A 16,457-nucleotide genomic window follows, 5' to 3' on the forward strand; every position below is an offset into this window, starting at 1 on the left:
GTTAGGTGATGATGCAATTACGGAAGGAGGGGAGGAGAGACACACGAAGACGGAGGGAGGGAGTGGGAGGAAATTGTTTTAGGTTGACGTAAGACGGACAGAGAGACTCCTTTGTTTGCTTAACTTAACTGCGTGAGTTGCACTGACTGATTTGTCAACATAACCTGCAGCAGGTGAAACTTACTTACATCACGATAATTCATTACAGGTTTTCATCATTTTCCACTGTCAACTTTTTTTAAATGTTGAAGGTAAATCATACTCATCACTCTCTACTTCCCTTTCTTTCAATTATTTCCTCTCAAACAAAGCACCATAAATAAATTTACATCAACAACAACAGGAATAACAATAACAATAACGACAACGAAGAAGGCTAAAACTATAACAACGATGGTGACAAAAGACAGAGGATAGAATAGGAAAAGAAGGAGGGAAGGAAGGAAAGGAAAAAGGAAATGAGTAAACAGCTTGAGGCTTCCGAAAATTCAGTCACTTCCTATCATTCGTGCGTGCGTGGTTGCATCATGTGTTGCCGTAAATAAAGGATGAACACTGTGTTGCTGATGAGGAGGAGGGGGTGGGGAAGGGAGCGAATCAACAGGGGAGACACGTCGCGGGGCAGAAAGTTCCAAAGTTTACCTGCGTGGCCGCGACGAGAATAGCAGTTGATAAAAAAAAGGAAGCAGATAGATAGTAGACTTTCAATGTCATGAACGCCTTGTGTCCCCCACGAGTACATTCTCCCCATTTGCGATAAGAGAAATATAAACAAGTGAGGACAACACATAGAAACCAGCGTACTGAACCATGCATAATTTTACTGTATTTCATGTCCTTGAGCTTTTTCTCCTCTACCTATAATACATCTTACCTCATTCTAGTCTAGTTGGTGTTGAGGTCACGCAAGAAGGACAAGTAGCTAACATGATGCGGAATCACCTAAGTTTCAACATTGTCAACTGATGAGGGTCGATGTTTGCAAGATCACGCTTCATGTGTCGAGTGTTGGAGGTGTGTGAGAGAAAAGGAAAAGGATGAAGCATTGCCAGAAGCAGAGAGGGAGAGGCAAGGGACATTAAGCTTTCACCATAGAACTGCACATTACTACAGCTTTCCTATTTCCACCACTGTGCCTTTCCGATTGATTCACTTTTGTTTTTCCTTACTTAACCGCTGATAAGAAGTATAAAAAATAAGGGGGAGAGCGAAGAGGGGTGTCGTCCTCGTAGGCACGTCCTCACGGCGATAAGGCGAGAGATAGTGTGGAAGAGCGAAGAGGCTGTGACGGAAGGTCGATAACAATAGCTGTCCAGATGATAATGTCCACCTGTCCCTGAACACGTCCCCTTGCCCCTGAGCAGCACACACACACACACACACACACACACACACACACACACACACACATGCACGGCTACACGCTTGTAAAATTTCTGTCCGCTAAGAGCCCGTGCGGACCGGTACGAAGTCTGCGCCACGACCTGCCTGTTACGAAATATTTAGTAATAATGTTACATCCCTACCGAACTGGAACCTGAAATGCTACTACCATGAATACAATACTATTGTATTACAACAGTTTACACACACACACACACACACACACAGACACACACACATATACAGAAAATACACTAACAAATTTAATAAAGATCTAAAAATACAAAATTCATTAGATGGCTACAATTACACTAAATTTAAACTTAAATGATAATATGACTGACATTTGAGAATTATTTATATATACTGTTAGTTTCGAGTAACAAATCGCAACCTTCACTGTAGAGTCAACTCAGTGATCAAAATTACTAAAACTCAAAGAATGATTCGAATACAGAGTAACGATACTATTCCGCGGCCTGTTTGATAGATGAGTTTCTGCAATCTAGGCATCCGTGCCGAGGTGGACAAAAGAGGAGATGACGAGGAGGAGGAGGAGGAGGAGGTCGACGACGACGGCGACGACGACGACGACGACGACGACGAAAAGGAGGAGGAGGACGAAAAGGAAGGTGAGGAAGGACACACAACGGGCATGCGGGGAGGAGTAGAGGGAGGCGGGCCTGACGCCGACACCAGGTAAGCTCCCCATTGTCTGCTATCAGTCATCGGTGGAGCTATACAGGTAACAGGTGGCGACGCCTTATCAACAGCAGCCGCGACGCTCGCCTCCCTCCTGTACCAAGGCCCCCTCACACACCCTTCCCTTCGCCTTGCAAAACTGTTCTTACCCGTCCTGCCAAATGCCAGAGAAGGGACAGCCTGTTCCAACCAGTTTGTGATGGAATGTTTTTATTCACTAAATATTCTAGTTTGGTGTGTATTAAAACTAAATTTAAGAAAAAAATGTGAATGCCATCTTGTGTAGCTCCAATGGTTTATTACAAACTTGCGTTTGCTGATGTCACTTATGCCAAGTTTACTCGACCAGAATTTATATCGACATTACTTGTTCTTATCTGTACAGTCGATTGTGGCCAAGTTTAGGCTAACCATCTGCCACTTTAACATAAACATAAGAACATAAGGAGTCTGCAAGAGACCGGTTGGCCTATACAAGGCAGTTCCTTGATTATTGAGTTTTTTGCACCATAAATAAATAAATAAAAATCTGTTATTTAGTCTGTTCACAAAATAGTTGACTAAATAAGACACAGCTCGAGTCAATAGTATATAAAAACCAAAACTTTGTAATATATTGACTAAATATTGATCGTGCCACAAGTCTAGTTGACTAATATACTTCAATGCACTTGATATAATCCCATCCCAACACCCCTTAAATTATGCTTCAGAACAGTCTTGACACTAGACTGATAGCACACTAGATTAAGAAACGCTATGATGGTATACATAGTTAAGGTCATCTATGGTAATAGGCTAAGACTCCCGATGCCTGAGATTCGCTGTGAAATAGTGTAGCCACCTCAGCTTACCTATGACGATACTACCCCCAACAAAGAGAAGCCGGAGCTTGCGAGGCGACGATACATGGTGTGCTTAATTGGCGTGAGAGCGAACAACGGAATTAGAAGAGCAAGATGGAAAGCCTGCAAAATGCTTTAACAAGAAAACTGCAGCATCACGACAACTACAACATACTGAGTCGAAGAAATTTATATACATGACAGTATTTTGTATACTGCGGAGAAAAACAAAAAGCTTTCATTGGATTTCCTTCCAAGCCAAGTTCTTCATAATTATATGTGCTTTGTTACGATCACAGTCAGTCCTCAGGGGGTGGACGTGTACTGCTCCGAAAAACACAACCTTGAGAGGCAGGAAGGTCACAGTGTTTCTTAGTTCTCACGATACACATCGTGAATCACGGCTTTATCACAAGATCCTTAAGTTTGTTGATTAGTATCACACCCTGATGGCGTCGATGACTCAAGATAAGCCGAGGCCATGCTGTCCGTCCGGGAAGGCTGCCCGCTCTGATAAACATGACAAAGAGACGCTGCTACAGAACGCGGCGTCACGTCAATATCTCGCTTGACAATCAAAAATGAATTTCTTAAAAGCTTTTGAATGTTATAAAAAAAAATACCCTAACTGATTACTCTTTCTGAAACCTCTTGATGAATCGACTTTCCGGGTGCAATGTGACGCAGTGATTCTCTGTGCATGTAAAGGAACCTCAGCCTAGCCCAGTGACCGTGCCGTCGAGGGGGAGGTGATCTAAACAGGCATGATGACCTGGCACGGAACATGAGGGCCACGTGTGCCCTAATGGTTGGTGAAAGAGACTCCCAGGTCCCAGCAGGCCTCGGGCGTAGAGGCCTGGGTTAGGAGGTGCCGGGAGCCAGAAACCTCCAATAAGTAACCTTGTTGACACTTCTCTTTGGCTTGGAGGGAGATCAAACCACAAATCCACTGATCGACGATGTATGATTATGTTGTGTGAGAAGGCTTGGATCTGGTACTCCCCCGAGGCCCAGTCAAATTTGACCTTAAAGCCGTTGTTCTGTAGGGCTGTCAGTGTTTGATTAATGTCCTGTGTTGTGTTCCTCACGGCCAAATGAACGTCACCAACCCAGGGCTGCAGGCCGCCCTTCACCCCTTCGAGCACTGTGCCATCAGCCACGTGAACCTTGATGTATGCACCCTCAAGGATCCTTATCACCTCGCTCAGGGTGAAGCCGAGGCGAGCCAGACAACACGGAGGGACGGCCAGGTGCTGCTGCCTTGGCGAGGAGCAGTTCATTCCGGCGGCGTGACACGTGAAGTGATGGTCGGTGTGCCCAGGGAGATGGATATCCGTCACGCCCCACTTCTTGGCGATGACAGCCCAGGACTGGCGGCTTTCCCAGGGCTGGTGCTGGCCCTCGCTTGTAAAGAACAGTACATCCGGACAAGCAAGACCCAAACTGCCACTGTCGTGCATTCTCATAAACCAGTCAATGAAGACGACGTCGGCTGGGAGTTTTGTGTCTATGGGCGTGTCCTTAAAGGAAGCTGACAAGGCAAGGAAGGGTCCGCCCACCGCGTCACAGTACATGCACTCGGAGGTGGAGCTGCTGTAGCCCTCCCGCACCGTGAGGCTGAACAGTTGAAGGCGGGACTGGTAGCACGCGACCTTCCAGTTTCCATGCTCGCTCCTGGTGGCGCCGCCGACGAAACCAACGTAATGCGTCAAGCGAAATACTCTTAAGAGCCTCTGAAGGTCTGAGAAAGGTGAATAGGAGATGATGTCCCGACCCACGAGGACATACTTAGTTGTAACATTTCTGAGGAGGCGAGACCACCTGACGGGGGGAGGGGTGCTGCTGGTGACTCGCACTACCTTCACCTGCCCAAAGTCCTCCGTTACGTAACCTGTTCTGTCGGATGAAACTGCCACCACCACGGGCACAAACTTGTACCTGACGGCATGAAGAACGAACCAGTCACGTCAGTACGTGATGCGAGGAACAAAATTCTGACTCAATATTGAGTCACCCAAACACTTACCACGCGGAAAAATTCATAAGATAGACATAGTTAAACGATGAGCTCGCAAGTACCACAAATAATTTAAAAAATCAATAATTAATAAAAAAAATTGCAACATCATCAACTGTATAAACATTCGTTCACAATGAAAGCAAAGTATATTATTGTTAAAACCTGACAAAGACGTCACATGAAAGTTGAGCAATATCAAACGATTAACTTGCATGGGAGAGGCGTCATATTAGCCATAAAGACGCGAAAGAAAGATACTGGAGGAGACTGGAATACAAAGAGTGTGCGCTGGTGCGTCCAGAAAGCAGGACGCGAAGGAAGAAATGACTCGTTTTGCTATGACGTGATGACACACCTCCGTGCGGGGAGTGCTCGGGGAGCAGCCGTGATGTCACATATCTATATATATATATATATATATATATATATATATATATATATATATATATATATATATATATATATATATATATATATATATATATATATTTAAGCATGCATTTTCTTTCAAATTGAATATTAGTATTGTGATATCACGATCGATTTCTCTACAGTTATGCCATACAGACAATGAAAAGATCGACTACTTTACGTCATTTATTTTCTTATTCCTGCTTTGGTGAATTTTGTGGCATGAGCCCAGCAGGACGCGCTAAACTCACCTGGAGATGTCCTGGAGGAGGAGCTGCAGCAGCGACGGGGAGAAACCCGTGGCGTCCACGGTGATGGTGATCAACTCGCGCTCTGGAACCTGTGATGGGTGGGAAGGCTTATAGTGTGTGTGTGTGTGTGTGTGTGTGTGTGTGTGTCCATACGTGTTTACACTAAACATGTGGTATGCATCCATGCATTGTATTTGCATGCAGATTTGCGTTCATGATCACTCGTATGCAAGAAAAAGCACTACATGACCACTAAACTCCATAAAACAAAAACAACACACACACACACACACACACACACACACACAAGAACACAAACGCATCAAATTAATCCTTCTGCCATACTCATGCATACGAATATTTTAATGGCATTGTCCTGATTATCGTCGCCAGGCTCCTTGTAGGTCACCAGAAGTATGAACAAACATCCTTTATAGCACCGCTCCTTGATATTCAAGGCCGGTGGGCGAGACACGGAAAGGCCCAGGCTGTTTTCTTCTTTGCCGCATGAAGGACGAATTAATGAGTGGCGGCGTAGCACCTCCACTCAAGCAGGAAAAAATGTATCGCCAAGAAAGGAGTCATCCCTGGCAGACAGAAAACGAGAGGGAGATCCACGATGAACACTGCGTGGGCTACGAACGAACGCACGAACGGGTCATCCCCACAAATATAAGCATGAGTCACCCATTGGGCATCTGCCCGGCGTAGGTTTTAAGGCGTTGTTCCACGCTGAAATTGTATTATGCTCCTTGTTTTTTCCTGTTCTTAATTTTTCTTAATAAGCGAAACAGGAGGCACATCGACCAAAAATAAGGCATGCAAAAGGTCCTTCAGTGTACATGGGTGGCGGCCTAACGAACGTGGAACATGTAATGAAGGTATAACAGCGTTAGGGAAGGCATTCATTAGAGAACACGGCTGTGGGCCTCAGTGGTGCGGTGGGTATGCGTGTCTGTACCGTGCAGGAAGCAAAGGAGTTTTGTTAATCAGACTGGTGGGTCAGTTTCCTTGAGTGCATGGGTTTGTCTGTGAGGCGCAATATCCTTGATTGAACATGGACAGTAGTAAACAATGTAACATGCAACTGTCAATACGTATCTCTAGTACACTGTCAGAGGACGATAAACTTGATACAAATATTTAAAAACGGCGAAACAGATGTGGAGTGCTGTGAGCCGATATACGTATATAGGTTAATCTTAGGCAAGTGAGAAACAACACAGCCACATCACAAGGAGCCGAACTTCGGGCGCACCTAATGATGATATCTAAGATTATATGATAAAACTCCAGTCGACTTGAGAGAGAGAGAGAGAGAGAGAGAGAGAGAGAGAGAGAGAGAGAGAGAGAGAGAGAGAGAGAGAGAGAGAGAGAGAGAGAGAGAGAGAGAGAGAGAGAGAGAGAGAGAGAAAAAAAAGGATGGAGGGAGGGGGGGGGGGGGAGACGCGCCATGCACAGCTTAGCATATGCCTCCAACTTAACATATTGATATTCGGTGGATCCTTATATATCTATAGTGGGTCCTATGGTCTGCGCCAATTAAAGAAGACCAACAACTTGATAAAGATATAAACTTCCGTACGGAGACAAGCGCTGGTTTCCTTAGGTGGGTGGGAGTCGTTATGTCAAGGGCAAAGTATCCACTGTGGGCTGGGGAGGCGTTTAGTGGCGGGACAAAGAAGGGACGAGTGCGGCGGGACGAAGCGGCCCAAGACGTAATGGGCATGAGTCCTGAAATACCTGGTTGTCGCACTCTGAGGTGAAGGCCTGGGAGTGGTGGGGTCGGTCGTGCGATGGGCCACTGTACCGCTCAGGACACGCCTCCAGCAGGGTGCTCCACATGCCTCCGTCGGTCTCAGCCCTTAGGAGGTTCTGGAGAGAGAGAGAGAGAGAGAGAGAGAGAGAGAGAGAGAGAGAGAGAGAGAGAGAGAGAGAGAGAGAGAGAGAGAGAGAGAGAGAGAGAGAGAGAGAGAGATATAGAGAGAGATAGAGAGAGAGAGAGAGAGAGAGAGAGAGAGAGAGAGAGAGAGAGAGAGAGAGAGAGAGAGAGAGAGAGAGAGAGAGAGAGAGAGAGAGAGAGAGAGAGAGTTACCATATAAAAGGCAGCGAAAATAACATGAAATGAATATATAAAAACCGAACAACAAACATAACCCAAAACGAGCTAATAAAAATAACACCCATATGATTTATACAATAGAAACTAATACCTTCTGAACCTCCTCACTCGGCGCCTCCTGCTGAGCAAAGCGAGGGTCCAGTAGGCCTAGTATCCTCTGTAATGCCAGCAGTGCGTCGGCCCTGGGCGGCTCCTTCACCTCTGTCATGGCACGAAGGGAGACACGTGAAGATGACAATCACAAATGACCTCACTGTCGACTCCACCCCTCAAATAAGGGATCGTTGCAAGTCTATGCATGCTTCAACTTTACAAGGATGTGTGGTGAAAAAGTGTGTGTAATTGACCCACGGCCTGATCACGAGCATGACTCGTCCTCGCCAGCAAGTACCCTCTCGATTAGAGTAAGGCTCACTAATCGATCTCTGGGTACTGCCGGGACCTTCACACGCCACACACCCTATCCCCCTTGCTCATGGGGACAGTAACCGTTCCTTGCCAATAAAAAAAAATGCCAGCCTAAGCGGGGCTTGAGCCTCCGTCTGCTAGACCCGTGTGTGTGTTGTGAGTGCACGCGCGAGTGCAAATACGGAATACGTAGGTAAGATGTGTTGTAGAGATACAAGTGAATGCGGCCACCTGTCTAAGCGGGAAAGGTGTGACGGAGTGCATACCTGTAAGGGGCCAAGGAACAAAGCATTGTGCACCTGTGCAATGCAAATGAGAAGGAAAGAGAATAAACAGCCCTGTAACGCTAGCCAACAACACGGGAGAGGGAGTGTATATACCCGTTATGTGAGGAGGGTTTAAATGAAGTGTGCGCCAGTGCCGAACAAATGTATGACTGTGTGTGTGTGTGTGTGTGTGTGTGTGTGTGTGTGTGTGTGTGTGTGTGTGTGTGTGTGTGTGTGTGTGTGTGTGTTGTGGGAGAGGATGCAGGGGCATTCAGTGCATGTGCATACCTGTGTTTATACGAGTACGGTAGAGATGAAAGGAACGCTTATCACCCCATGACTGAGGCAGTGAATGTGATCGTTATCCACTCTAAAATCATATGTTGATGATGATTATCACCAGTGATCATGTAACGTGGGAGTTAAAAGGTAGATTAACTACTCTGGCGAGTGTTTAGGCGGAGAAATATTGTATAATGGTTCGGTTCTAAGCTTTCAATCATCTAGATCGTAAAAACGTTCCTTTTAGTCTCCTCTGACGACGCACAGTGAAATACGGAAATATGTATCCCAATATATCATGTCTCAAGGATAAATAACAGGGCATAAATATTAATGATACATAATTAAAAGCGCTTCATGTTCCTGCATGTACAACACAGAACGGACAATCTTGAGAATACAACATCAATCAAATTCAATGACGCGGTACTTCCAAGCTAAGCGTTGACAAACTAAAGATGAACGGAAAAGAAAGAAAGAAAGAGAAGCAATGAAACGAAGGAAACTTAAATGGGAGCTTGTAAACGATGATCATACCACAAAAGCTATACAAGTCAACGATAAACGAAGCAAAAACCTGGAGAAGTATAAGTAGCATAAACGTAATGGTGGTAAATGAAAGACGCGAATAAAAATAATGACAGACAGAGTGCAAACAGTCGACAGATCAACCTTTGTTCCGCTGGAGGTCAATAATGACATCTTTCAGCTCCCTGGCGGCCTCCTTCCTGGGCCCCGCGTCCTCCTTCCTCAGGGCCTGCGTTCGGTGCCCAAGACAGGACTTTGATGCTAAGAAGAAAGGAGGGGAAGACGATAGAATAAACGAAGATAAGACGACGGCAAAGTTATTAAAACGAAGACAGACATGCAGACTAGAAAAAGGGGAGGGAGGCGGAAAACAAGAATATCCTGTTTACATATTCACCTAATTATTACACAAGTGAAGTATTTAGAGTATGAAGATTTGCACGTTTCTCTCTGAATTTCACAATGACCCAATAAAGAATCAACGTGTTCCTCCACTTCAACACAGTCCCTTACTCACCATTTCCCTATCAGTTCCGTGTCACATTTTTTATAATAATATATTAAGAAAAATCGTCAAAAATGCAACAATCTATAATACGAATAGTTCTGGTAATAGTCAACACACCTGCGGAAGGTGTGCCCGCGAGGAGCACCATGCTGAGGGCACATAGCAGTACCAGCACCCCGAGTACACACCGCCTGGGCCACAGACGCCCCCTCGTCCTCCTCGCTCTGAACGAATGCCTCACTTGCACCCACACCATCTTGAGCAACATCTCCGGGAAGGATACAAAGTTTGCCTTAGCATGTAAAGTTAACAGAAAGCTATAATTTCAAGATGACAATACGTATATACTACACTTCACGTCTCACTTAACTGTACCATAGCTGTCAACAATATAACGAAAACTCCCAGCACAAGCGACAATGACAAGAAACTACATTTTTCTATCCAAATATTTAAATTACTTGTGATCTCTAACACTAGACAGTATCTTTCCCCATGTTCTGAGAGCTTTCATCAAGAGAGTGAGTGTAGTTTCTTTTTACACTTACATTTACATATAAATAAAAAATAAAATATCATTATCAAGGACTTCAAACGAAAATACTGACGTCCGCACTACTGTTCACAGTGGTCAGGCTCATCAAGGCACAAAAGCAAATGTGTTTGCTTTCACTTCCCTACACCAGTACTTTGATCCGCTTTAGACAGACGCCATTACCGGAATTTTTGAAAGCAGGAGTATTACTCCGAGTACGTAAGATGCCGCGAATACTTACGGAAAATCCAAGCTTCCCAGCTTATATTTTTTTCTGCGCACTTTGAAAAAGGAAATATTGAAGATATGTCTTGATTTTAGTAATTCGATGGGCTGGGTGCCTCACCAATCATTTAGGATTATAAAATATTACGTTGGAGAGCATACGCTGTGGTTACGCGTCCCCGTTTCATTCATTGGCCGGTGAGCCTGTGGCGAGTAAGAACCCATTAATTCTGAGCACAGGGTCAGCGTGATATCCGGATTACTAGTTTACCTTTTCCAGGTTTCCCAGGGTGGTCATTTATCAACCACCCCAAAAGGTAGGCTGAACAGCTGCATGGGTCGTGCGCCGACCGTCTATGCCGGGATTCAAACCCAGGCCCGTGGATTCGTAGCTAGGCAGGCGAACCATTACACAGAAGCGACGACTCATTTACGTAAACTAAAAGCCCATACGGTAACGTTTGGAAATGGATGAAGCCGTGGCTTAGCGAGAGGATGCCGAGGGTTCAGGTAAATGATGAAAATAAAACGACTCATAACGCTAATGATGTCCGTCAAGGATCGGTTTTCGGTTCACTTAATATTCTATCGTACATAACAATGCCTCTGTCTGCACCATGACCTGTGATTCAAGTGAGTTTTCCGACTACTGATTACAACAAATCAAGAGGTCACGATATTGCAGGGTAAATTTAACAAAGTACATGTGTTCCGGTAAATGGTTGGTGCCGTTCAAAATAGACAAATACATTATGTGTACGAAAAAACTGCCCCCTCACTAGTACATAATAGTTGAAATACAAGTCATTCTAACAGCGGAAAGACCCTAGAAATGCTTGACGTTGGCTATTATCTCTATATATCACTGCATTACTGTTAGGAACCGCAATAAATATGGTTTCTTTTCCATAAAATTTTAAGAACAAAAGCACTAAAGTAATTCTTACATTTGAGTCGCCACTGGTTACCCCGCACTATGATCAAGCACTTTAATTCCGTTTCCTTGCTACAACATGGATCCACTATGTAGTCGGTACCAGCAGTAGAGGACGACACAAATTATCCATAGGTTGAGAAACTTTCCACCCAGGGAAAGACTGAAACGGTTCAATTTGCGTTCGTTGGAAAGCAATAGACTGCGGGTTGGCCTTACAATAGTATTTAAGAAGTGAAATGGATTAACAACATTGACAATGCAAAGTTCTTATACTGAAAAAGTTATTGGGATCCGCAGCAAGGCGTTAGTGTTGAACTCAGAGGAGAAAACTATAGTTGGTTTACAGATAGTGGATAAATGGAAAAGAAAAAAATTAACGCAAATACAAATGACTATCATTAACACCATAAACTAATACAGGATAATTACTGATTCTCAGGATCAGCCATGTGTGGGTTAACAAGCCTGTTCTTAGTATCCATGTACCGTTGTTTGTAACTTCTTATGCCTTCTTATTGACAAAAAAAAATGCGTGCCACTTGCATTTTCAAGACAAGTGACTTGGGGAACGCGTCGTAATCATTCCTTCACTCCCACAGCAGGCTGAGTAGCGTGCAATGACTATAATAACTCAATGGCCGCAAAGTGACTGGATCGTGGACCACTGCTTCATTGTTAAGAGCTGGCTGCACACCCAACCACTAATACGTTGTTAATGGCTTTAGCCATTACCCCCAACAGTACAAGTTATTGATGGTTAATCAATGAATAGTCAATACCAAAGGATCATACATTCGTATTCTTTGTCGAGGTTACAGCACTCTTTGTATACCAACAAGTATTCCATAAGTAGCAACGCACGATATGTCGATACGTAATCATTTTAGCTATTTCTATTTATCATTGATTTTGGAACGTACGTCATAAAAAAATATTGCAAGTTTTGATTGATTATATATGCTTACATCATTAAACTCCTGCCGACCAATGTGCCATAAGACTTCATCTTTGCCTCTGGCATGTATTACGTATAGCATATTTGTAATTAAATCCATCATTAGGGTTCAGAATACCTGACATACTTATCTGAAGGAATTTCTACATACTGAATTCCTTACACTGATTATTTAACCTCGTCCACCTTATCGCGTCAACGAAGAATGTTAGCTACATTCTTATCCAATTATGAATAACCAACAATTACATACAATCAATCAGTCACTTCACCAGACTTCATCACAGTCCCGTGCGTCACAGCCGCGTCACCCGCACGCGGCGGTTGTCCGGGGAAACACCGCCGCCAACGCCAGCATACCCTGCACACACCTCAGGGTGGCCAAGTAATGTTTTGCAGCACAGATTTTGTGTAAATACCACGACACTTGACGTTGAATTCCAACATTGTCGAGTGTCGTGGTATTTATACAAAATTTTTATTATCCTAAAAAAGACACTCTTAACACTATATGACCTCATTGAATAATCCAATTATTTAATTAAACTCACTTAAAGGTAGTAGATAGCTGACATAATGGAGGAAGCGAGGTGTTGAGGGTGTGTGGCAAGGTGCGGGGCGGGGCTGACCCCGTAGCGGCCAACACCTCACCGGCCAGTTTCAAATGGAAATAAGGAATGAACTTCAAGCATCTCCAAACAAGTGATACGGTGCGTCTAACAAGTAATTAGTTCCATACCGATTAAAATACCAAATATATTTCTTCCAAGGCTTCAGCAAATTTCCTACCCCACTGGACATGCAATTATAACCTTGCAACATGCATGCATCTGCCTTATATTTGACATCTACATTATATGTGCCTAATACTGATGCCTGCCATGACACTAACTTGTTTGCAGTGCTTGACACTGCTAGCCGTGGTTCCAGCCGCGTGCAGCAGCACCAGCACGGAACTAGACTGCCGGCTGGGCTTCGTGAGAAACGACGCGTGGGCGGCTGGCGTGGTCAGGGAGGTGTGGCCGATCGTAGCCACAACAAAACCTTGCTCCTGCTGCTGACTAATCACTCAGCTCTAGCAATAAATCAAGTGGGTTTCGTGTCTGAAGTCCATAATGCGTGCGCGGTAGGATAATGAAACTCCGGTAAGATTTATCTTTGTATGTAGCATGTATATATCTTAAGACTATAGTTTGAGTTTGTTAGCGTGTCCAACAATTCCCTCCCTAGCCTTCAGTCTTGTTTCGGTATAGCGTTTTGTAACTCATCTGGGCCAGAGCTATGTTAATTGTCGATTCTAAATGAAAGAATTGGACATCTCTCTACCCGCCGTCTGGGTGGTTGCGCGGCATGCACCGCCTTCCTCCCTTGGGGTATACGCCCCCCCCAAAAAAAAAAAATCTTTAAGGATTCGTCGACTACCATGAAGTCCTAAAGTTAACAAAATTATTTTGTTCCTTTTCTTGCAGACAATGACTGAATCCTTTTAATTTAATTTTTCTTATGTAAAATTTATATTTCAAATATTACCTGCGGGGGGTCCCGTGGTTCCGTGGTAGAGTCTCCGCCTTGCGCTTCGGCGGGGTGCTAGAGCGTAGGTTCGAGACCTGTCCCGTGGCATGGGGGTGGAGAGGTGGGCTCTTTCCGACACCCTCAGCCCCGCTGTTGGGCCTCCTCCTTGAAAGAATTGGGCATCTCTCTACCAGCCGTCTGGGTGGTTGCGCGGCATGCACCGCCTTCCTCCCTTGGGGTATATCCCCCCCCCCCCCCAAAAAAAAAAAAAAATACCTGCTTTTATTATACAACAATGAAAACTTCATTACCGGCTAAATAACTGATGTGAAATTCAGGGAATAAACATAAAATATGCTAACAGACAAGAGTTTGTTATTAAAGATTTAATAGTAAAACTTTACATATGACACCACTGGCACCCATGGGATCCTAACCCTGTTGGCAGGCGCATGATCAATTTCAGAACAGCAGAAATCAGTGTCTTACTTAGTAACATGCTGATACTGATTTCCAAGTCGGCTCTGTTGTGTTGTTTCATATATATATATATATATATATATATATATATATATATATATATATATATATATATATATATATATATATATATATATATATATATATATATATAACTTTTTTATGTATATAACTCTTCAAAAGCTATGAAAGGAAGAACTTCCTCAGCATTAATAACGTCCTGTGTTGACACTTTGTGATGCTGAATGGAATAAACCTTAAAGTCAAGAAAGCCTAGTACAGAGAAGATGAAAAAGTTTTGGAAGGTAAGATAAACTGTACCTAACACACAAAACATTTTAATTTAAAAAAATTCAGCAAAAACTAAAACATGAATGATATTATGGATGGAGTGGATTGCCACTTACTAGAAACATTATCAATAAAGTTGTGAGAAAGAGAGTAAAAATTATGTGAGTTTGTACGTGACAATATACTGCCCTCTTCGAAAAGTATTTGTACATTCTATATATACTATCTCTTACCATGATTCATACATTACTTGATATCAAATTCCCTATTATATTAATTTATGGCACATGAAGAAGGCTGTCAAACTATAACTTTATTTTTGTATGTTTGTGTTGACAAACATGTTCTCTTGGTAGCTTCATTTTACACTTTTGTGAGCCCAAACAGTACCTATTGAGAGACAGGAGGTTGAAAAGTTGAACATGCTAATTAGTGTAAACTCCTTCCAACCTGCCTGCTGCAGCATAATTGTAACATCAAGCAATAGTTTTGGCCAGTACTGAATAACTCAACATCATGCAATAGTGTGGAATGGGAAGACATAAGAAAACAGCTTAAGAAAACAACTTTTTCATAGCGACAGCATACTTGTCTGTAAGCCCTTTCTGCTTCTTCTTGATTACATCCTGCTGTCTTTTTACAGACTTGTTGTCAGGATCCAGGAGGAGTGCAGCTTTCAAATCTTCTGTTGCAAGTTCATAATTTTGTAATTCAGTGTTAGCCACGGATCGGCGAAACAAAGCCTTCACATTGCCTCCATCAACACTCAACAGTGTTGTGGCTGCTGATATACATAGTCTGTAATTATGCTGATGCAGATGGAACAGTGCAATATTGTTGTAACACTGCATCTTTAGTGTGGTCACTTCATTTGGAGAATCCTTACTCTCCTCAGGGTCTATCATACAAAGCCACTTCACGGCATCACTAAACATTAAAAAGGCTAGCACTTGTTTATGCAACAAACCTTCCTTGTACAGGGAAACACCTTTATTTTTATACTTATTTGCTATATCAAGTTTTTCTGCAGTACTAAGTTTGTAAACAACCTTGTTATTTTCTATTATCCTTAAGTGGACTGTGCATGTGAGACTAACATCATCTGGAATGTTAATAAGCTTTCCAGGAAGAGATACAGCAACCTTTGCTGTCTCTTCATTTGACATCAAGGAAAAGGTTGTCTCCAGGACACGGTCAAGGGCAGTCATAGCATCTCCCAGGACACTGGGTTCATAAGCTTTGCTGTTCAAGTACTTTGATTCCAGCAGATTCACCTCAACAGAACACCAAACCTCCTGAAGGCCAACACCTATCTTTGACTGCTCCTGAGGCCGTGGTTGGCTGGAGTAGGAGTGTTGTCCTGCAACCTCCACCACCCCGAAGCCAGTAATACTGAATGTTCTCATGATTACAATAAAGTTAGTTGTACTCTTCAGATTTACATTTGGCACAAACTTAATACGTTTTCCAATTCATACCCATCATGTATAAAACAAAGTTATAACTTTCAATAAGGAGAAACTTCTTAATGAAGTATTCAGAATTTTACGACTATATGCAAGCTGATGACCTACTAATTTGCCACAGTATGGTGAGATTATGCAAAAGTTCATAAACATGGAAAATATGCTGTATGCTTACCTAATATAACAAAATTACTAATGAAATCATATTATTCAAGAGTAAAACACAGAGGACAAACCATCTCAAATAATATACCCAATTACTGATGAAAGTCAACCAACTACTATCATCAAAGCAGAATGCTAAAGATAAATAATATACTTATATAATTG

General features: G+C 43.2%; 2 protein-coding genes across 2 annotated transcripts; both read right to left on the reverse strand.

The window, feature by feature from the left end:
* Positions 1-79: 79 nt before the first annotated feature.
* LOC126985222 (uncharacterized) lies at positions 80-10,476 on the reverse strand. Its single transcript, XM_050839865.1, has 6 exons — positions 9,844-10,476; positions 9,363-9,479; positions 7,826-7,935; positions 7,356-7,487; positions 5,613-5,701; positions 80-4,868 (listed from the first exon to the last, which is right to left on the reverse strand). The coding sequence occupies exons 1-6, from the start codon at positions 9,992-9,994 to the stop codon at positions 3,644-3,646; spliced, it is 1,824 nt and encodes a 607-aa protein (XP_050695822.1). The 5' UTR covers positions 9,995-10,476; the 3' UTR covers positions 80-3,643.
* Positions 10,477-14,961: 4,485 nt separating this feature from the next.
* LOC126985431 (uncharacterized) lies at positions 14,962-16,067 on the reverse strand. The gene has a single exon (XM_050840333.1). The coding sequence runs from the start codon at positions 16,065-16,067 to the stop codon at positions 15,216-15,218; it is 852 nt and encodes a 283-aa protein (XP_050696290.1). The 3' UTR covers positions 14,962-15,215.
* Positions 16,068-16,457: the final 390 nt, after the last annotated feature.

The sequence above is a fragment of the Eriocheir sinensis genome, chromosome 1 (genome assembly GCF_024679095.1).
Source record: "Eriocheir sinensis breed Jianghai 21 chromosome 1, ASM2467909v1, whole genome shotgun sequence".
Classification (NCBI taxonomy): Eukaryota; Metazoa; Arthropoda; class Malacostraca; order Decapoda; family Varunidae; genus Eriocheir; species Eriocheir sinensis.

Bases quoted from the DNA above. Each gene is read 5' to 3' on its own strand.
- LOC126985222 (XM_050839865.1), bottom strand. From the start codon at position 9,994: ATGTTGCTCAAGATGGTGTGGGTGCAAGTGAGGCATTCGTTCAGAGCG. The intron at 9,480-9,843 runs GTGTGTTGACTA...CTTTCTTCTTAG, and splicing joins CGCGGGCACACCTTCCGCAG to CATCAAAGTCCTGTCTTGGG. The intron at 4,869-5,612 runs GTGAGTTTAGCG...TCATGCCGTCAG, and splicing joins CTCCTCCAGGACATCTCCAG to GTACAAGTTTGTGCCCGTGG.
- LOC126985431 (XM_050840333.1), bottom strand. From the start codon at position 16,067: ATGAGAACATTCAGTATTACTGGCTTCGGGGTGGTGGAGGTTGCAGGA.